The sequence below is a fragment of the Zootoca vivipara genome, chromosome 2, assembly GCF_963506605.1.
Source record: "Zootoca vivipara chromosome 2, rZooViv1.1, whole genome shotgun sequence".
Taxonomy (NCBI): domain Eukaryota; kingdom Metazoa; phylum Chordata; class Lepidosauria; order Squamata; family Lacertidae; genus Zootoca; species Zootoca vivipara.
Genome location: NC_083277.1, coordinates 77,616,601 through 77,639,001, shown reverse-complemented (window position 1 = coordinate 77,639,001; position 22,401 = coordinate 77,616,601). Strand labels below are relative to the sequence as shown.

At 40.1% G+C, this 22,401-nt stretch overlaps 2 protein-coding genes across 5 annotated transcripts in view; one reads left to right on the top strand and one right to left on the bottom strand.

Annotated features, from left to right (window-relative positions):
- DOCK2 (dedicator of cytokinesis 2) overlaps positions 1–22,401 on the top strand; it is a 261,176-nt gene that overhangs the window by 93,412 nt on the left and 145,363 nt on the right. The window lies entirely within an intron of this gene.
- Positions 1,524–21,183, bottom strand: INSYN2B (inhibitory synaptic factor family member 2B). The gene is made up of 3 exons (XM_035105215.2): positions 19,731–21,183; positions 13,813–13,887; positions 1,524–1,790 (listed from the first exon to the last, which is right to left on the bottom strand). The coding sequence occupies exons 1-3, from the start codon at positions 21,068–21,070 to the stop codon at positions 1,610–1,612; spliced, it is 1,596 nt and encodes a 531-aa protein (XP_034961106.1). The 5' UTR covers positions 21,071–21,183; the 3' UTR covers positions 1,524–1,609.

The window sequence follows — 22,401 nt, the reverse complement described above, 5'->3', positions numbered from 1 at the left end:
CAACGTGAAGCTATCCTGCAGTTCACAGAGAGGTATCCAGTGATCTGTTCCTTTCCTGACTCCCAGCATTCAAGGGACTCCTGCTCTTTTTAGAAGCCACTGAAAAAGGTTTCCCTCTGGTGACAGGAGCTATAACATTGGCACTTACCACATGGATTGGACCAAGCACATGGAGAGACTCTCCATGCCAGTGCCAGCAGCCTCCAGGAATGTGCACCTAGGAGCAACCACACAGGGAGAAAAGGGAGGACATGCCTTAGTGTTTTTCTTTTCTTCTATCAGTGTTCCACACAGCTATGTTTTCGGGGACTGATTTACAACCCAACACTGTGCAATGTTATGGGTGCCTAAACCCATTAAGATAGGCTAGGTCAGGCATCCCCAAACTTTGGCCCTCCAGATGTTTTGGACTACAATTCCCATCATCCCTGACCACTAGTCCTGTTAGCTAGGGATCATGGGAGTTGTAGGCCAAAACATCTGGAGGGCCGAAGTTTGGGGATGCCTGGGCTAGGTTATAAATCCTTCTGCCTAAGTTAACCTTTTGTGTCTTCATGACTTATCAAAGATAAGTCTTATCTTTTTGTTTAAACTACAAGTCCCCTGGACAGGAAGTGCTGGACAGTCAGTCAGTCAAAATCGATCAGTCAAAAAGTTCTTCACTCCTGCCTCCCCCACTGCAGATGCCCGTACCACCTGAAAAGCCTTCCCAGATAGAGGGGGTTCCAGATCCACTATGGATGGGGCTCAGGGTTTCCCAGGGGAAGGGAGCATGTCCAATTCTGGACATTTCTTCTTTCCCTGAGCAGCCCCCTGTGCCTATCCTCCATTGCTCAGGAGGGTTCCCCAGACACCCAGAGAAACTGTGCAGGAAAGAGGAGGAGACAGCAAATTTTCCTTCTCTGAACTTCCTTAACTTATTTTTTTTAGGATCCAAGCCATTCTTTGTTGTTTCAGAAGAAGTAATTTCCCCCTTGTTCAAAGTTACTTTGAGTAGTGCAGAACTTAAAAAAAAAATATTATTTGTGTGCTGTGATTAAAATGGAATATAACAGTCACAGGGTGTTTTCCAGAATTATAGTTAAATATTTTATTGTATGAAAGATCTTGAAAAATCTGGTTCTCAACATTTCCCTACATCAGCATTTATGCTGAGTGCCAGCTTTATTTAGAAGTAACACCTTTCTACAATGTGCACTTTGGTACGATTAATGCAGAGTTGCTATAAAGGAGTTTGTCAGGGAAAATAAGCTATAAATTCTGAAACCCAAAATCTGGCAGCTCCAGAAATTCTGATTCAAGCTAACAAAAACAAGGAACGGGGGACCCAAATGATTCCATCATGCCCAAGTTATATTCATGTGACGGAATTGCTGAGTGTCATATTCAGAAGGAAAACCAATGTTCCATTCATTTCAGAATTTTAATATGAAATACCAAGTTTAGCTGGATCTCCAACTATCTTGTTCCACCCTTTTTTGAGACTGAGCTTTTTATGTATATTAAAGTAGGCACACCCCTGACTTACAAGCACCATTTCCCCCTTCAAATCATATTTGAAGTCCATACAGCTGGACCAGACCATACCCATACCCAGTTCTTAAGGCTTTCAAATCCACCAGAAGCATTTCTTTTTCTTTGACTTCCTTCTTGTTTCCTGTTTCTCAGTGACTGGATGATCAGATGGTTGCCTTTGTAGAGCCACTACAGGAGGGCATTCTTCTACTTGATCTAGTGTTTTCAGAACCTGGTGAAACCTGCCTTCCTGTTGTCTGAAGTCATATTCTACACTACATAATGAAAACAGGGAGAGAAATATGTTAGGGAGTTTTCAAGTATGCATTTCAAGAAACAATTACGTTTGACACTTTGCTTTCAAACGCTGCAATTCATATGGTTGGTCAGTCTAGAAATAATAATAATAATAATAATAATAATAATAATAATAATTTATTATTTATACCCCGCCCATCTGGCTGGGTTTCCCCAGCCACTCTGGGCGGCTTCCAACCGAATATTAAAAACAATATGGCATCAAACATAAAAAACTTCGCTAAAGAGGGCCACCTTCAGTTGTCTTTTAGAAATAAAATAGTTGCTTATTGCTTTGACATCTGCTGGGAGGGCATTCCACAGGGCAGGCGCCACTACCGAGAAGGCCCTCTGCCTGGTTCCCTGTAACTTGGCTTCTCGCAACGAGGGAACCGCCAGAAAGCCCTTGGCGCTGGACCTCACTGTCCGGGCTGAACGATGGGGATGGAGACGCTCCTTCAGGTATACAGGACCGAGGCTGTTTAGGGCTTTAAAGGTCAGTACCAACACTTTGAATTGTGCTCGGAAACGTACTGGGTGCCATTGAATTATTGAGCTAATTGACCAGGCATGTTAGATTTGAAAAAGAAATTTCTTCCCATATTTGTAACGAAGGTTCTGGATCTATGCATGTTTGTGTAAAATCTGATTTGTATGTGAAGAGATTACCTTAAAAAGAGTTCCAGTTCAAATTATTGCAGTTGGGGGTCATTTTCTTTTAAAATGTTTCCTTCCAATAGCAGTTGAGGCAAAGATTTTGCTTTTCTGATTGCTTTCCTGTGTGCTTAAAACTGCTTTAGTTAATCTGACAGATGGCCAAAGCTGTCAGTTTCAAGTAGGGAAATAATTATGCAGCAGTAAAACTTATGAGAAGGATGAAAAATAAAATTCTTGCCATTTCTCTTCTACATACTTTATTCATTCTTATTAAATGGTATTAAAAAATCTAATAAAAATATTTTTTTTGAATTGGAAAGGGTGCAGTCAGAGTGTTGTGGTAAAATACAAATCAATTAAATGTATTTAAGATAGCAGTACATTATTTAAACGCTTTACATGTTTCCAGATAGCTCAGACTGTAATCAAACAGGATGTCAAAATTTAACCACTTTGTTGTTGTTTTTAAAATTAGGTCTCTTTCTTTTCTTTTTCTTTTTTTAAAAAGGCCTCCAGTTGCTTGATTTCAGATTAATAGCAATAATAATTTCAGATTAATAGTAATAATAAACAAACCAATAAAAGCAATTTAATTTAAAATTTAGTCATACGAACATAGGAAGCTGCCTTAAACTGAGCCACAACAGTCTCTTCCAACTCTACCTGAAATGTCAGGGAATGAACATGGGGCTTTCTACATTCAGAAGAGATTCTTTGTCATCAAGCTACAGCCCCTTTCTGATCATTTGTTAATCATGCAAATTTTAAGTTGATCTATCAAGCTTTAATAATCCTGAAGCAAGAAGCAAGGGGGTATTTGTGTTGTAGCAGGCCTAACCCTAAGAAAAGATTTCGCCTTCTATATGACAAAAGGGGTGGGGGTGGGATTTATTTATTTTCTTAAAATGGGACTTGCTGTCTGCGGTTTTTATAAGTACCAAGTACTAAAACAGCCAATAGGCTTACTGGGTTAAATTTTAAGTTTTTACTGTTAGTAAAATAACTTTCTGAAGGCTCCCCCTATATTCCTGCACATTCACCTTGGTCATCTGTGTGAGCCTTTCCTTGTGTTGTCACATATGTGGTGGCTCAGACTAGGTCCTTCCTAGCATGCACTTTGTGGAACACACAGCCCTTTGAAGTTAGACAGGCTGCAACATTGTAGACAGTGATCTGGATGCTAAAATAAAATACAGTACAGGCTTTCCCAGAAGGAAGAATTGACCTTTGATTTCCCTTTTGAGAATTGCTTTATCCATTTCAACTTCTTGCATTTTTGTTGTTATATACTTCTATGGTATGTTGGGATGTTTAGCCATTTATCAATATTCCAAACAAATGAAAACATACTGAAAATGCTTTAAAAATAAAATAAAAGCCTGCTGCCTAATTAATTGTTTAAGGCATCAGTCCTATACTCATATAACTGGAAAAAAGCTTCACTGAAGCCCAACTAATGGGTAGATCTGAGATATGCAGGGCTCAGGCTGTGAAGAGTGGTCTGACTTACAGCTGATAAGTATGCCACAGAGTGACTTTCTGCTTGTTATCCAATTACCTTTTCCAGTGTGTTGCCATAATCTTCTACCCATTTTAATTTGTAAACTTGTAGGTGGTTGAACTCTGGATTTAGGCCTAATGTTTAGCTTATAGAAACATTCAGCAAAGAAAGGAAAATGCTTAGTATTTCCACCACATTATGGAGTGTATCCAGAGAACCATTGTCAGAATTTCACTTCTGCATTGGGCTTTCCCGCCTACCAAGAAGTCATCCCTTGGCGTTGGATGACTCTCTCACATCATGGAGATGTGGTGCAGTGGGATGCAGTTACAGTGGGGGTGAGGGGAGAAATGGGTGAAAATCAGAAATCCCTGAGTGGAGTGGTAGGGGTTTTTCTGTTTTAACCATAGCATGCTAAAGTTCTGCACGGTAATATTAAGGAAGAGAAATACAACAGATTTCTCGATTAGGGATTTCACATATGACTTGAAATATCATTGAGGATAAATCTATGATGGCTACTACAATTACTGTGCGGTTTCCAGGTTTCAAAAAGTATCAGTTGCTGGGTCCTACTTGTGGGCTTCCCAGAGGCATTTGGTCGGCCCTGTGTAGAACAGGGACTGGACTAGTTGAGAATTTGATCAGATCCAGCACGGCTGCTGCTATATTCCTATGAGAATAGAGCTTAGTATGCCATCCACATGAATAAAAAGGTGGTATGCAATTTCTGCTAATTTAAAAGAGTTGCTATTATTAAAGCACCTGTACATCCTAACACTAATTTGACTCTGTTTGTCTCTAGCTCTTCTTCCCGCAGTTCATTTTTCCTGCACCCAGTGACTGCTTTGTGTTGCTTACAAGGCACTAAGTTTAAATGACCTGCAGACCTAGAAATGTGAGGTGCAAATTTTAATTGGAAGATTAATCAATTAAAGTGTTAGCTGATTTATTGAAAAGGGCCAATTTTAATTGGTCAGGCCAAATTTAATCAGTGGAGCTGTGATTTAAAGACCCATTTGTTTATTTTTTAAAGACTATTTGACTGTGGTGTCTTGCTATAATAGGCAATGAAACAGAAAATAAGAAATGACCTTCCTTTTAATAATGTGGCAGTGGTTGTTCATTAAGTTATCTTGAATTTCCTTCAGTATCTCAAAAGGCACTTCTGGTTAGCCTTTGTTTACATGCAAATATATTTAGATGCAATCAGTTGAATAACATATGATCTTTAATTGTTTGACAGCCCTCCTAGAAAAGGGTTCTGATGAGAGTCATGGTTCAGTTATATTCTATCTGGCTAGATGTAGAACAGTCCGAGTCTTTCTAATTATTCTTACATCATAAAAATTGAGCAGTTTTTTTTTGGGGGGGTATTCTATCTGCTATGGCCCTGGAGCCCTCAGACTTAGTGTTCCTGAGCTGATATGGACCCATTAACCATCTCATCCTGAGTAAACACAAAATCCCTTAGCATTTGATCCTTGACGATTAGATCACTGTCTCTTCTGAGGATAAAGACCCTGTTGGGCAGCACCCAATGGCAGCAGCAAAGGACATTGGCTCTTTGATTAATAGGGTCTGGATCAGGCACCCCCAAACTGCGGCCCTCCAGATGTTTTGGCCTACAACTACCGACTGCAAGAAGATCAAACCTCTCCATTCTGAAGGAAATCAGCCCTGAGTGCTCCCTGGAAGGACAGATCGTGAAGCTGAGGCTCCAATACTTTGGCCACCTCGTGAGAAGAGAAGACTCCCTGGAAAGACCCTGATGTTGGGAAAGATTGAGGGCACTAGGAGAAGGGGACGACAGAGGACGAGATGGTTGGACAGTGTTCTCGAAGCTACGAACATGAGTTTGACCAAACTGCGGGAGGCAGTGCAAGACAGGAGTGCCTGGCGTGCTATGGTCCATGGGGTCACGAAGAGTCGGGCACGACTAAACAACAACAACAACAACAACAACAACAACAACAACAACAATTTATTATTTGTACCCCGCCTATCTGGCTGAGTCTCCCCAGCCACTCTGGGCGGCTTCCAATCGAATTTAACACAATACAGCATTCACCCCTGAAAGTGAACTACTGATGAATTGGAGAGAATGGGGTAAATAGTGGGAAAGGTTTAATGAGCATTTTCGCTGACAAGGTGTTTTTTTTTTTTTTGCTATGGAATAATAAATATATGATACATGTTCACGCATTAATGGTAGCTTTCTTGACCATGTAATATTGATATTAATAGTTGATAGTTTATAACAGCCTTTTGGAATAATGAATTTTTACTATCTTCTCTCTGTGAGAGTGTGTCACAAACAGTTCCCTCATCCAGCTCAAAAGAGATCACAGATAAAAGTTAAAGCGATTAAATGCCATACTTGCTTTGCATTTGAATTTCAGAAACTTTGTGCTAGATTGCCCAGTAGATCATCAATGTTTGGCCAGATGGCTATCAATAATAAGTATTTATCACTTGCTAAGAGTATGAGTAATCTTCAGAAAGAGATAAGTTGTGTGGGATCACCAGCATACTTGGTTCAGGAACAAACTTTTAATTCTGATTCCAGTAGTTCAATTCTAAATGTAGTAATAACATGATAAAAGGGATTTTATAAGGATTATTTAGATTACAAAGGTCTCCACTGTTGCTTGCTCTTCAGATGGGAACAAGCTACATACACCATCTGTCAGTATCATCTTAGGAAAAAGTTTTACAAAATGCACCCCTCCTAAAAGGGCAACATATTCAAAACACATTATGATCCATCCACTTATCTTTTGGGAAATATGCATACACATAAGCAAAATATCTTTTCCTGCTTTCTGACTGGCATGTGTTGTTGCTGTTGTTGAAGCAGCTTTCCTGTCTTTCATACAAAACATTTCTAACTGGTTTATATCACAGCATTAGACGGGGGATATTTAAGTGCCCCAGATCTCTTTCAGACCACTTAGCAGATGATTCAAAGCAATGTTTCTTACAGTGTTAAAATACATTGTTTTGCATTTTCTGCTTTCTTAACTGCTTATAATTATAGAATAGTAGAGTTGGAAGGGACCACAAGGGTCATCTAGTCCAACCCCCTGCAATGCAGGAATCTTTTGTTGAAGTCACTAGACCAGAACTATGATCTCAAGTTGCTATTTGGCCACAGGTTGTATGTGGGCAACAGCCTATAAGCAGTTACAGTTCACCTGTTCCACCTGTATCATTTTTACCCCCTCAGCACCAATCAATAGAAGCAACTTCATTATGTGGCATGAACAGATTCATGACAATCTACCATGTCAACTCGAAAGTAAGTCCTATTGAATTCAGTGGGGCTTACTCCCAGATAAGTGGAGTTAGAATTGCAGCCTAAGTTGCACTTTGCAGGGCTGTGCAAGATAACTAAACACTGCAGTGCAGTTGTGAAGAGTAACATCATAATACGGGATTCCTATTTAAGATTTGCCTCTATTTTAGAAGGAACCCATGGCATTCACTGCAGTAAACACATGCATTTATTTTAACACAAATATCCCACCCCCTCAAAAATAAAATAAATCCTGCAGGAAATCAGGGCCAGCTGCAGCTCACCACAGCACCTTCTCATGTGATAGAAGGATGTAATGAGTACAAATTGTCAACTGTATAATAAATTTGTAACCTGGAACTGCTAAAACTATAGTGGAAGAAGCAATCTTGATGATTCTACCGGATGTAGGCACTTCAGATACAAAATAAATTGATAAGTTTGGTTTACAGGACCTTTTTCTTTCACTTTGAATGGAGAAGGTTGACATTCTGTCTGAGGCAAGCTACTGGCACCGTGAATGCCAGTTGTTGGGGAAACAAAAGTGGCAGAGGCCTATTGAACCTCATGTCCTGCTTGTGGGTTTCTCATAGACATTTTCGTTGGCCACAGTGAGAAATAGGATGCTGAATTGACCTTTGGTCTGGTCCAGCATGACTGTCTTTATGTTCTTATGTTGAAGGTGAATAGTTTTTACTATTTCACTATTTTCACTATTTCACTTTTGTGATGCAACAGAAAAGTGAGCCCACAATTCATTTCAGAACAAAAATGTGCCTTAGCTCTCAGAAATTTGGAAAACACTGCCCTAGTTTTTACCTTGAGGTAATTAAAATTTTACTCTTAATCTCTAGGGGGGTGGAACCACACTATCTGTTTTTCTGTTTGCATTTTCTTTCATCTTAAATAGTGACCTCTTCCATCAGTCTGTTTATTCAGTTAATGTGGTTTGAACCCAGCTGACTGTAAAATACACAAAAATTAAAATTTCTTAATTAAAAATATGCCCAAGCCAATTTTTTTAGCTTCCTTCAGATCTTACATTTAGTATCCTTAACAATTCATACTTGCTACCCCTCTGAAGCTGAGATAATTAGATGGCAAATTCTCCCTTATGTTTATAGTAAGCATAATTGCAAGTCTTAAGGGTATATTCTTTCCTCTCTCATTAATGTGATTCAAGAGAAAACTATACTCCATTTTTGTTTCTATGGAAACGTTGACCCTTGTAATTTCAAAGTGGTACACAGAGAATTTAGCTGGATGAAGCATGTTAGTATCAATCGGAGTTAAATAATGCAGGAATATGTAATAAGATTTTTGTAATGTTTTGCTTCTTGTTTTTTTTAACCTTCAGTGCACTCCTGTGCATGTTTACTCAAGACTAATTCTCATTCTGTTTTGCTTACTCTCAGTGAAGTGTGCATAGCACTACAGTCTACAATATATGTATTGAAGCCCAGCTCTTTTAAAAATTATTTTTCATTGATTTTATAAAGAAAAGTTGTGAAGATGAAGCATGGCACTTGACTGTTCTTAAGTCTTAAACGAAGGTTGTTTAATTCCTTTAAAAAGACATATGATCATTGGCTCACCTAGTTCGGTGCTGTCTACTCAGACTTGCAGTGGCCTTTCAGAATCTCAGGCAGGGCATCTCTTCCATCCTTGGAATTTTTTTTTTAAAAAATTCCTTCCAGTAGCACCTTAGAGACCAACTCTGAAGAAGTGTGCATGCATATGAAAGCTCATACCTATGACAAACTTAGTTGGTCTCTAAGGTGCTACTGGAAGGATTTTATTTATTTATTTTTTGTTTTGACTACGTCAGACCAACACGGCTACCTACCTGTAACTCTTCCATCCTTGCTACTGAGAACTTATTGAAATGGAACTACCTGGGATTGAGCCTGGAATGATCACTGACACTCCAGTCAGGTGTTTTGCCTGTAAAACATCCATGAGAGTGGGAAGAGCAGGGGATGAGCATGTTAAACTCCCCACACCCTCACTCCATGGCTGTCACTATCAACCTCCAAGTCACAGACAGTGAAGGTCTGAAGCAGGAAGCCTTCTCTATGTAGTTCAGTACCTGATTTGAACAAATGCCCTGATTTCTCTCGAAATGTAAGGATTCCATATCACATCTCTAGCTAGTTTTGTTGCTTGTACTGGATGGGTTTTTGTGCCTACCTAGTATAAGGTTGGAGAAGGAACCTCACAGCATGTTCATCACCTTTCATAAATAAATAATCTCAGTATATAATTTCCTTTAGCTAGTTTGTAGGTGACTTATCAAACTTGCAGTGTACTTATTCAAATTTCCTATTAGATATGTTTATTCATTGTATACTTAATAAGCAAATTGATTAAGGGTAAAGTCACACATTCAGTTAGTCAGCATCCACTATGGACCATTGCCTTCAAGAGCCTCCCAGCTTGACCCTGATTTTGGAATTTTTGCTTCCAAAGCATAGAGAGGCAATGATCCATGTTTTGCTTACTGTTTGTAGACTGAGACTAGCAGTTTCATCTGTTAAGATTAGTTACATGAAATTGTGATAACAGTTATTTGGTAGCATGTAAACCTCCCTCAATGGCAATGTATGATTTAAAAGTGACCTAAATGGTCTCAAGCTGTCTTGGTGACCTGTAGCCTAATGAGAAGAAGCAGCAATTCTAAGTATATACAGGATGGGTAGGTGGAGAAGATAATTAAAATCACAGGGAGTCTCAGATGTGAAGGAACTACTTTGATTAAAGTTGGTTTATGCCCTAGAATGTTTTTGTATGGTACTAGAAGATAAAATTAACCAAGAAAATGTTGGGCTTACTTTAAGTAATAAAAATATATAAAATTAAGAATAATTGGAGATCTCACTGCACAATATGCAGCTTAAATTTAAAATAAAATACAACCCAGATCCCTCCCTCTTTCCCAACCACCATTCTAACACAGTTGAAAGGAGTAAATGGATGTTAGGCAGAGTTGAGTGGGACTGAAAAGGTCCACGAGTTCAGTTTGTAGCCAGACATCCCACCTTGTTACAAAGGGGAGCAGATCTCCCTCGTACTGCAGATAGAAGTAGATGTTTCACATGATGTATGGCAGGGATATGACCAGTACATTTTACAGTAATGAGTGGCACAATTCTCTGCCTTTTCCAAGTACTCAGATAGCAATATTTCATCTCTTGTGAAATAATCACTTATCCATTGTGATAGTGAGTTCCGTATAGAATGTTGTTACATGAATGTTGCAGGCATTTATTTTTAACAGTGGCATATACATGGTAGAAATAAATACATAAGTTAGAAATAAAAACAACAAAGATACGGCACTATCTATCATAGAAATTGCAGGCAAGGGGAGATTTAAGCAGATGAGGAATGGCTGCAGGGAAATGAGGGCTAGGGCAGAAAAAGTGTGGGTTATCAAGGTTATTGAATTTGGGCAGAATTTGCACAATGGGGCAGATAGTTGGCAGTCACATGAGCTGGTCAAAAGAGATGGACCTTAAGCCTTAACTCCTAGAATCTGAAGCAAGCAACAAAACTCAAGAGAGTTGTAGTTGTAGTTGGTGGCGCTTGTTGCCTAGAAAGTTTGAACAATCCTGCAATAATACAAAATGAAAAAGAAGCATTTAACTAGACCACTGTTTTTTAGAGCAGCCAAGCAGATGACCATCATGGTCCCTTCCAACCTTATGATTCTGTGTCCTAGATACCTTCGGGAAGCCCACAAGCAGGACATGAAGTAATTAGTTCTCCCCAGCAATTTGTACCGGTATTTAGAAGCATGCTGCCTCTCAACCTGTGCATGTATCTAGCATTATTTTGATGCCCTGTATGTGGTAAAGTTCAGAGAATCAACACAGTTCCTTTGGGTATAGGATACCTGGTCCTATAATTTTGAAGCTGACAATCACTGAATGTCTAAACTAATAAACTGGATGAGTTGTTCTAAGTTAAACTAGATATTTATATTATATTAAGAGATAGGAAATAAAGCTTTCTTGGTAGATGTCACAAAAGTACTTCGGTGCTTACGCTTCTACCATAAACTGGCAGACAAGCAGTTGACTTTATTGAGTATATTAAATAATGTGAGGCTTCAGAATTAATGCAAGATTATTGATCTATCCTGTTTCCTAATGCAGAACATTTTCTCTCAAAAATGGACAAGCTTATATATTTGGTCTTCTTTGGATTTCAGTGATTTATTTGTCCAGGTAGCTTGTTTCTGCAAGTAATTTAAGTATCAGATGATTAAGATAAATTTAACTATGTAAAATCTACAATAAAGTAGCTTTTTTCTATAAGCAGGGGCTTAGAGGCTTCTGGAGAAACTTATATTACAAGGGGCCTCTACCTTGGCTTCTGCTTCACTTTGCAGTACAACCACCATGCTGGCACCACAGCAGTTTTTGACATGTTTCACCTTAGTGTATAGGCCAACCACAAGAACTGCTTTGTGGAGCTATAATATCAGTCATTTTGCTAAAGGGAAAGTTTATATTTAATTTCATAAAATTTATATATATTGTAGGAAAAACCTCAAAGCAGTTCCATCGTCAGATACTAGGTGAATGAGTGACTCAGTTCTGCAGTTGAAGTGATGGCTCTTGATTTTCATGCATAAGTGTGTATGTCAGGAAAGCTGATCTAGAAATAAGCTGTTGTAAAATTGTTCTAGTAAAATTGTAATTTATTTTTTTTAAGAAGAGGATATTGGTGCCTGGAATCATACTTGGTGAGCCGTCTGTGCACTTGCCTGTCTCTGCTGGGTGCTAGTGTTGTATGGGACTTTACAAGCATGCTTTCCTAATTTATTTTTTATTCATAAAATTCAAAACAGATGTATGCAAATTAGAATATGGAGATATTGAAAATGAAGCAGGGGATAATTACCAAAGCAAAGCAGAAAACATAAAATTAAACCAATAGTGTAGCTGCACTTTTGCCAAAATTTGCGCCAAAATTCGCATAGTCCAGCACTCCTTCCAACTGAACTGTCAATGTATTTGCATATTTGCTTCTTCTCTTTTAAGTTTTAACCTGTAATGATCTAGGAGAGGATGTCCTTCATCCCATGGTTGCTAAATTTCTTTGTGCAGTTTTTTTAAAAAAATAAAAATAAAATCCAAGTATATAGCACCTAGTAGATAACATCTGTTTAAATGCTTGTGTTGACAACTGCAATTAAGGGGAAGCAAGGCTTCTGTTTTCTGAAGCCATATAGATCGCCTCATGCCATTTCTTATTTCTATAGTAGTAAGCACTTTACAATAAAAAAATACAATTCCCACCGCTAGGCTTTAAAACCTCATCATGTTGAATTATTCTAGCCTCAGGAATGCTTTCCACTAATTTAACCAAGACAAGCATTATAAAGCAGTTTCCTGGATCTCCCCTGGATGCTTTGTTTAATATTGGCATTATGTTGGCCAGCTTCCAGTGTTCTGGCATGGAAACTTGTTTTAACAATACATTACATATTTCAGCAATTTCTCATTTGATTTCTCAAAGAACTGACATGAGGGCACAATGTACAAGTGGGCCTCAGACATGTTTAATTGAGGTAGCAAAGTCCTATATTTATAGATTAATGGATTTCACATGAAAAACTCATGTTAGAGAGAAGGCTTGAAAACTAGCCACTTCTCTTTGGAAATCTTCTGGGCATGCAGCCTTCACATGTGCATTTCCTGACACTGAGGACAACGAAATAGTAGCATCTTGTCATCTGCTGAATGGAATATTAAATCATTATCGGAGTCTTAAGAAGAAGAGGCCAATGGAACACTTGCAAGACTGAAGGATTGTATCTGTAACGTGTTCACATGTTACATTCAACAAATGTACAGTCTATACCCACATGTACATTACTTGGGCTGGACGCTCAAAGATTTATTCACATATAATATTCAACAACTGTACAGACTGTGTACACAGTAAATGAGCTGTAGAAATCAACAAGTGAACACTCTTTCACACTGGCTTGTACAGCCTGTGCCTGTGTTCAGTGTAATTTCTGAACATTCCTAGACACAGTGGTGAAAGAAGGGGTGTGGGGTGTGTGCGGTTCGTCCTGGGTGTCATTACTGGGGAGGGTGACAAATGAGTTGTTGTTTTTTAAAAGGGCAGCGTGGGACTTGCGTCTGCCTGCTGCCTCTTTCTCAGCCGCCCTACAGCTGAGGGGGAGGCGGTGGAGAGGCTCCAAGCGCTGGAATGGCTCACCCTGCCCCACTCCTATGGGCACGCCCCCGCACCAGACACCCGAGCGGCTAGCCCCCGCACCAGACACCCGAGCGGCCTAGACGAATAGATGAAATAAATATTTGGCTATACCAGTTGTACTTTACAAACACATGCTAATTTTTAAACAACGTGTTCTGCATCTCTTTGAATCAGAAACATATTCCCAAATGACCCAGAAAGCTGTCTGCAAACAAATGCTGGCTCCCTCAACCTGAAAAGCAAGATGGGCGCTGCACCCCATTGTCACCTTTGATTGGATTTAACTGTTTAGGCGTCCTTTACCTACCTGTAAATGATACAAGCCGTGTTCTGGCAAGTGCTGCAGTTGTTGAGATCTTGGCCAGTGCGGTAGAAGTTCCGCCTGCAATAAACAATAGGTACCATGATTTATTTAGAAAACTAGAAATTCTACTTCTAACTCCTCAGTCACAACACTTATTCTGCAGGCACTTCCATGTGTAACGCTTTAAATATTAAGGAATATTATTAGGAATTTGGTTTTACCTTGATTCAATTAAACTGGAATCCTACAACACTTTCTTACAGCACAATCCCATACAGGTCTATACTCAGAAGAGAGTCTCATTGAATCGAATGTGCCTTACTCCCAGATTATTGGGAAGTTGGCCCCATTGACTACAGTAGAATTTAATTCTGAGTAAATTCTTCTGAGCGCACTGTAAATCCTTAAAATAGCTCAAATTAGAGTGGCTGGGGAAACCCAGCCAGATGGGCGAGGTATAAATAATAAATTATTATTATTATTATTAATCATCTCTTTCTCTTACTTACATGGAAGCAGACTACACAAAATTCCAGGTGTATCTCATTGGGGAAAATGTAGGTGTGAACCAGTGGTACAAGGATTCCAAAATCCATGGTGGTAAGGCTTTGGATTGCAATGGTTGGAAGAAAAGAGCTGTTAAAATTACTGTGTATTGTATCTGTGGGCCACTTAATATACTGCATTTTTAAAGGGGATGTTTCAAGTAAGAATGTAAAGTATGAATTGTAACCACCTATTAAGGTATGCTTCATACAGGTAGGTCAAAAACTAGATGACAAGAATAAATGAGATGACAAGAATAAATATTGACATCCTGGGCATCAGTGAACTAAAATGGAAGGGAATGGGCGAATTCAGTTCGGGTGACTATCATATCTACTACTGTGGGCAAGAATCCTGTAGAAGAAATGGAGTGGCCCTCATAGTCAACAAAAGAGTGGCAAAAGCTGTAATGGGATGCAATCTCAAAAATGACAGAATGATCTCGATACGAATCCAAGGCAGACCTTTTAACATCACAGTAATCCAAGTTTATGCACCAACTACCGGTGCTGAAGAAAGTGAAATTGACCAATTCTATGAAGACCTACAACACCTTCTAGAAATGACACCAAAGAAGGATGTTCTTCTCATTACAGGGGATTGGAATGCTAAAGTAGGGAATCAAGAGATAAAAGGAACAACTGGCAAGTTTGGCCTTGGAGTTCAAAATGAAGCAGGGCAAAGGCTAATAGAGTTCTGTCAAGAGAACAAGCTGGTCATCACGAACACTCTCTTCCAACAACACAAGAGACGACTCTACACATGGATATCACCAAATGGGCAGCATCGAAATCAGATTGATTATATTCTCTGCAGCCAAAGATGGAGAAGCTCTATATAGTCAGCAAAAACAAGACCTGGAGCTGACTGTAACTCAGATCATCAGCTTCTTATAGCAAAATTCCAGCTTAAACTGAAGAAAGTAGGAAAAACCACTGGGCCAGTAAGATACAATCTGAATCAAATCCCTTATGAATACACAGTGGAAGTGAGGAACAGGTTTAAGGATTTAGATTTGGTGGACAGAGTGCCTGAAGAACTATGGATAGAGGCTCGTAACATTATACAGGAGGCAGCAACGAAAACCATCCCAAGGAAAAGGAAATGCAAGAAAGCAAAATGGCTGTCCAACGAGGCCTTACAAATAGCGGAGGAGAGGAGTCAAGCAAAATGCAAGGGAGATAGGGAAAGATACAGGAAACTGAATGCAGATTTCCAAAAAACAGCAAGGAGAGACAAGAGGGTCTTCTTAAATGAGCAATGCAAAGAAATAGAGGAAAACAATAGAATGGGGAAAACCAGAGATCTGTTCAAGAAAATTGGAGATATGAAAGGAACATTTCATACAAAGATTACCATAATCAAGGACAAAAGTGGTAAGGACCTAACAGAAGCAGAAGACATCAAGAAGAGGTGGCAAGAATACACAGAGGAATTATACCAGAAAGATACGGAGGTCTCAAACACCCCAGGTAGTGTGGTTGCTGACCTTGAGCCAGACATCTTGGAGAGTGAAGTCAAATGGGCCTTAGAAAGCACTGCTAATAACAAGGCCAGTGGAAGTGATGATATTCCAGCTGAACTATTTAAAATTTTAAAAGATGATGCTGTTAAGGTGCTACACCCAATATGCCAGCAAGTTTGGAAGACTCAGAAATGGCCAGAGGATTGGAGAAGATCAGTCTACATCCCAATTCCAAAGATGGGCAGTGCCAAAGACTGCTCCAACTACCGCACAATTGCCCTCATTTCACACGCTAGCAAGGTTATGCTTAAAATTCTACAAGGCAGGCTTAGGCAGTATGTGGACCGAGAACTCCCAGAAGTGCAAGCTGGATTTCGAAAGGGCAGAGGAACCAGAGACCAAATAGCAAACATGCGCTGGATTATGGAGAAAGCTAGAGAGTTCCAGAAAAACGTCTACTTCTGCTTCATTGACTATGCAAAAGCCTTTGACTGTGTCGACCACAGCAAACTATGGCAAGTTCTTAAAGAAATGGGAGTGCCTGATCACCTCACCTGTCTCCTGAGAAATCTCTATGTGGGACAAGAAGCTACAGTTAGAACTGGATATGGAACAACTGATTGGTTCAAAATTGGGAAAGGAGTACGACAAGGTTGTATATTGTCTCCCTGCTTATTTAACTTATATGCAGAATTCATCATGCGAAAGGCTGGACTAGATGAATCCCAAGCCGGAATTAAGATTGCCGGAAGAAATATCAACAACCTCAGATATGCAGATGACACAACCTTGATGGCAGAAAGTGAGGAGGAATTAAAGAACCTTTTAATGAGGGTGAAAGAGGAGAGCGCAAAATATGGTCTGAAGCTCAACATCAAAAAAACCAAGATCATGGCCACTGGTCCCATCACCTCCTGGCAAATAGAAGGGGAAGAAATGGAGGCAGTGAGAGATTTTACTTTCTTGGGCTCCTTGATCACTGCAGATGGTGACAGCAGTCACGAAATTAAAAGACGCCTGCTTCTTGGGAGAAGAGCAATGACAAACCTAGACAGCATCTTAAAAAGCAGAGACATCACCTTGCCTACAAAGGTCCGTATAGTTAAAGCTATGGTTTTCCCAGTAGTGATGTATGGAAGTGAGAGCTGGACCATAAAGAAGGCTGATCGCCGAAGAATTGATGCTTTTGAATTATGGTGCTGGAGGAGACTCTTGAGAGTCCCATGGACTGCTAGAAGATCAAACTTACCCATTCTTAAGGAAATCAGCCCTGAGTGCTCCCTGGAAGGACGGATCGTGAAGCTGAGGCTCCAATACTTTGGCCACCTCATGAGAAGAGAAGAATCCTTGGAAAAGACCCTGATGTTGGGAAAGATTGAGGGCACTAGGAGAAGGGGACGACAGAGGACAAGATGGTTGGACAGTGTTCTCGAAGCTACGAACATGAGTTTGACCAAACTGCGGGAGGCAGTGCAAGACAGGAGTGCCTGGCGTGCTATGGTCCGTGGGGTCACGAAGAGTCGGACACGACTAAACGACTAAACAACAACAACATACAGGTACACTCATCAGACAACTTGGATTGTCTACTGTTCCTTAGAGTATATATCAGTGGCAAATGAGATGCTTGTGTTTTGCCTGGTTCACACTTAAATTTATCCTTGTGATCATGAGCATATGAGTGAGGCTATGCCTGTTTGCATGCAGTTGCATGCAGCCATAATTAGTAGTATCAGACTGAATGATGGAAATACATGAGTGGGAAATGTTATGGAAAACAGAAGAGATATGACAAGAGCAGAAACTACTACCGGTATTATAAGGGCACATTAATTAAAAGTTAGTGTTCCTGAAAGGCCCCTTCTGTTTCCGCACTTATCCATCTTTCTATTTCACACACATGGTTTACTGCCCCTGTTTTGTTTTTAACAGAGATAAGAATTATTTTAAAGTCTTCCACAACGCCATGTTATTACAGAATGTTTTAATTTTAAATAACATGATTTGCAGCATTTGTTCCTTCAGTTGCTACCTGCTTGAGCAAATATCCAAGCTGCCATTCCTGGAAATTTCCTTCAAGGATGGGCTCGGCAGTCATCTATCAGGAATGATTTAGAGACGAGTGCAATAACGTAAGCCTATTTGCTGTGAAATGGCCTGGATGTAACATTTTAGTGGGATTTTCATTCCCATGGGTCAAAACCACCCCATTACTCATTGACAGCTTGCACTGAGTTATGGGTGTGGGCGTGTTCAGCCCAAAACGAACCCATGAATTCTCTCATAGGATCCATTTTACTCTTCTTTTCAGCACTGAATGATAGTTGTGCCACCATAAAAGTACTTTGAAAACTGCAAACATTACAAATTTAATGTCACAGTGATAAAACGAGTTCAGAAGAACCACTAGAATCCTAAAGCTTGATTTGTTAAAGAGTTGAGAACTATGTTGATATTTCAGGCACTTCTGTGGAATTAAGCTATGGATGGGGTACCTGTGGCCCTCCAGATGTTTGATGCTTTAGTAGAGGTGGTTTTAGGGTAGTGCAACTGGTGCAGCCACACTTGACACTGCCCTGCAGGGGACACCAAAACTATGCTGTAGAATGGAGCACGAAAGGCAGGGGGTGCACCAAATTTTAGCACAACACAGGGCACTGCTGAAATTTGAGAGCCTATAGCCGACCACCATGTCTTCAGCCACCATAAGCGACAATCGTGATCATAGGGACAACTGGAGTTGTAGTTCAGCAGTGGCTTGAGGGCTACTGGTTCCCCACTCATAAAAAAAGGATTGTCTTGGATGATAACATGGGAAACGGCAAACTCAGTACTAGAACTAGCTTTAAAGGTAAAGGGGCCCCTGACCATCAGGTCCAGTCGTGTCCGACTCTGGGGTTGCGGCGCTCATCTCGCTCTATAGGCCGAGGGAGCCGGCGTTTGTCCGCAGACAGCTTCTGGGTCTTGTGGCCAGCATGACAAAGCTGCTTCTGGCGAACCAGAGCAGCGCACGGAAACGCTGTTTACCTTCCCGCCGGAGCGGTCCCTATTTATCTACTTGCACTTTGATGTGCTTTCGAACTGCTAGGTGGGCAGGAGCTGGGACCAAGCAACGGGAGCTCACCCCGTTGCAGGGATTCGAACCGCCGACCTTCTGATCAGCAAGCCCTAGACTCTGTGATTTAACCCACAGCGCCACCTGGGTCCCTGTAGAACTAGCTTTAGGCACTGCTTTTTCACTGCTGCGCATTATAGAAATAGGCCTGTAGCTAGGCATTTTGAGCTGAGGGTGCCTGAAATACACTGTAAGGAGAAGATCAATACAGAACAGCCAGAAGGTATATTCCAGTGGTTTAATTAAGGTTGTTTTATTTGTATTGCACGCTAATATATTTTTGATTTTTTAAATAAAAAATTAAGAATAAGTTACTTGTGCTTGTAAGTCATCGCAATGCCTTTCTGCTCATTTGCTAGAACACTGGAAAACAGATGCAGTTTTGCTTCTTACAGCTTAAACAGTTAAGCAGCTTTAAAAAATACCACAAGCAAAAGAGTTAGAGCAGCTTTCCCCAACCTGGTGCCCTTCAGATGTTTTGGGTTCCAACTCCCACCAGCCCCAGCCAGCATGGCCAGTAGTTACAGATGTTGGGAGGTGAAGTCCAACAACATCTGATGGATTGGGAAGCCTGGACTAGGAATGGTTTTAAAATTCAAGCTGAAAATCCAGGAGGGGGACTGGGCCTCCCCAAGTTTCCTTATGATATAACCCTGAATGAATAAGAGGAAGATTTGGTTTAGGGGATAGTGTTGTTAGCAGAGAGAAACAGAGGACAGGTTGTTGTTGTTTTTTGAAAAATGTATAGTTAGTGTTAATAGACAAAGTAGTGTTAAATACCAAAACACACCGTACCCTTCATTGAGGGCTCTGGCCTTTTCCATATCTTGAATTACATTCAAAAGGACTTTAATCTTCTCCTGGTTCGATTGCAAAGATTCCTCAACGGATTGGAGTCTGTCTTGCAGGGCACACAGCTCGCTGTGCGCCAAGTGAATTTGATTAATTTCTTTAATCTCTTTGTTGTGTGGTTTTATTTCAGCCCCTGGAAGATAGGCATTTATGTGAAAGCCTTCTAAGCAGTTGTCATACTGTGGCACTTCGGTATTGGTAGAAACGTTCTCTGTTGCAGTTTGGCATGAGGGAACAGAAGGTGATGCATTGCTGTTAGTGAATGATGTTGTTTCTTTATCATTAGTCAATGTCTTATGATGGTCAGAGTCTGTTTTCTGCTGTATTGGCTGCTGATGTTCTTGGAGGGAGCAGTATAATGAACTGTGGTGTAGCTGAGGCGATGACAGAATGGTTTCCTTAGTGCTAGTGTCATCCTTAAATGCGAATAGCTCAGTATAGTCTTTTTCTTCATAGGAACTATGATCCGCACTGCCTTCATTACAGTTACTACTTATGCAGGGGAGAGATTTCTCGGAGCCCATGTGCACTGAACAGTTCTCATTGGATTGTCTGACAGCTGTAGAAGAATGAACTGGGCTGCTGATGTCCATTTGTGTGTGCGGGCCATAAATGGAAAAATTGTCTTGTGCAGAACCCAGGTGTGTGTATTCAGGGGCCTGGGTAGAAACAGTTGCCTTTTCCAGTATTGTAATTTTATCCGAAACCAAATGGACAGGCCCATTGCTTTGTGCTTTAGGCACCCTCTGAAACAGCCGACTGGCTGCTCTTGGTCCATCATCTAAATGCTGAGTGATGCTTAGGTAAGAGAGACTGGAAGAGATTATGTCCTGCTCAGAAAGATTGCCATTGACTTGAATTGAATATTCAGATTCATCCGGCATTTCTGTTAAGGACTTGCTTGTTGTGATTTTTTTCTTTTTAAATACTGGAAAGTGCTTCCTGAGGCTGGGAGAAGTCTGTATGGCAATGTTTTGTAATCCTTTGTGAGAGGGAGGGAAACAGGGGGAACCACTGGCTAGGGACATTTGTGTTTTACCCAGTTCACATGGGTCTTGAGCAGCTCCTGTCTCCAGTTCCGATTCTGCCACAGGTGGGTTGTCTGTTCCATCGTCTTTGAAGCGGACTTGTTGAGATTTGCTCCTGCGATGGTGGGGCTGCCTCCTAAAATCCACTGAATCCAGACTGTTCCGCTTCAGCAGCACAGGGCGCACTTTGATGCCTTGCTGAGCCATTGAGTCGCAATTTAGTGTAGGCAGATAATGTGTTTCTTTGCGACCCATTTCATTTGGTCATTTGAGCAACATTTGGCTTGAGGCCACAGATTCTATTGTTATTAGGTGAAAACCTCACTTTTCATTTTACGTGGACTTGCCATGTATATTTTTGTTAGCAATTCCTGGTGTTAGGGTTTTTCCTTATTACTCTTTTACTCTATTAAAATATTATTTTATGACTTAAATAGTAAACTTACAACTTAAATATCTGATCCCAGATATTTTGTCTTTGCATAGAATATAAATAACAAGCATAATAGCAGTTTGGGGCATTTGCCTCCTTGATGCATAGTTTTGCTGGAAGAACATATCCTTTAATAATAAACTGAGACTTTTCCTTTAGGGGTTTTTCTTCTTGTTGTCCCATCTTCTCACTGTTACTCTTGAAACTAATCTTAAGTAGCTGAACAGAAGCCAGAGAGTTGTGTCCAAATGAAAGTAACGCATCCAACAGGATTAACTGGAAGCAAATTATTTAAGTATATTCCTTGATCTTGTTCACAGAACTGTGGGGTTAAGGACGTCTGGCGAACTGAGTGATAAAGATGAGATCCAGAAATATTTTTGGTCTCCGAAAGCCTCTCTTTGCAGAAAAACATAGAAGTATTTTTTTTCTGGAAAAAGAAAAAGAGTTGTCAATTAATAGTAAAAGTAGCTTTCTTAAACTATTCTGCTATCTTATCCTCTAATTTTTTGATGTGATCAAATAACAGAAATAACAGAAACGGATTGTAAAATAATGCCTAATCAATTATGGACATTTATTTAATAAATATTTATTCATATTTAGTAAGATTTTGAGAAATCTTCTCCACAAAGTGACTTCCAGTGTATTGGAATTTTTTTTGCAGCTATTGCAGTACAAAAAGTAATATAAGAAAAAAGGATCAATTAACTAATCTAATGAATAAATCAGCAAACTAATATTAAAATTCAAGGGCCCACAGCATAAAATCTCCAATATATATTACTCACCAAAAGTCACTGATAAGAGATGGGTCTTCAAAGCATTGCTAGGGGTGACACCTGTCATATTCCCAAAGAGACAGAGTTCCACAACTGCAGGGCCACCACTTAGAAGGCTCTAGTACAGGTGGTGACCAACCTAATAGTCTTAACAGATGGGGATCTGAGCAAGCTTTCTGGTGTTGATCTCAGGCTACAGGTAGGTGGATATGTGTGCAGATAGACCTTCGGGTAACTTAGGCCTAAACTGTAAGGTCATAACCAGGACTTTGAATCCATATCTACAAAAATTAAAACATCTGAAAGACCTGGATGAATAAAAAGGAATTCACTTGACACCAGAAAGATATCAAATTACAGTGCTGGGCTCT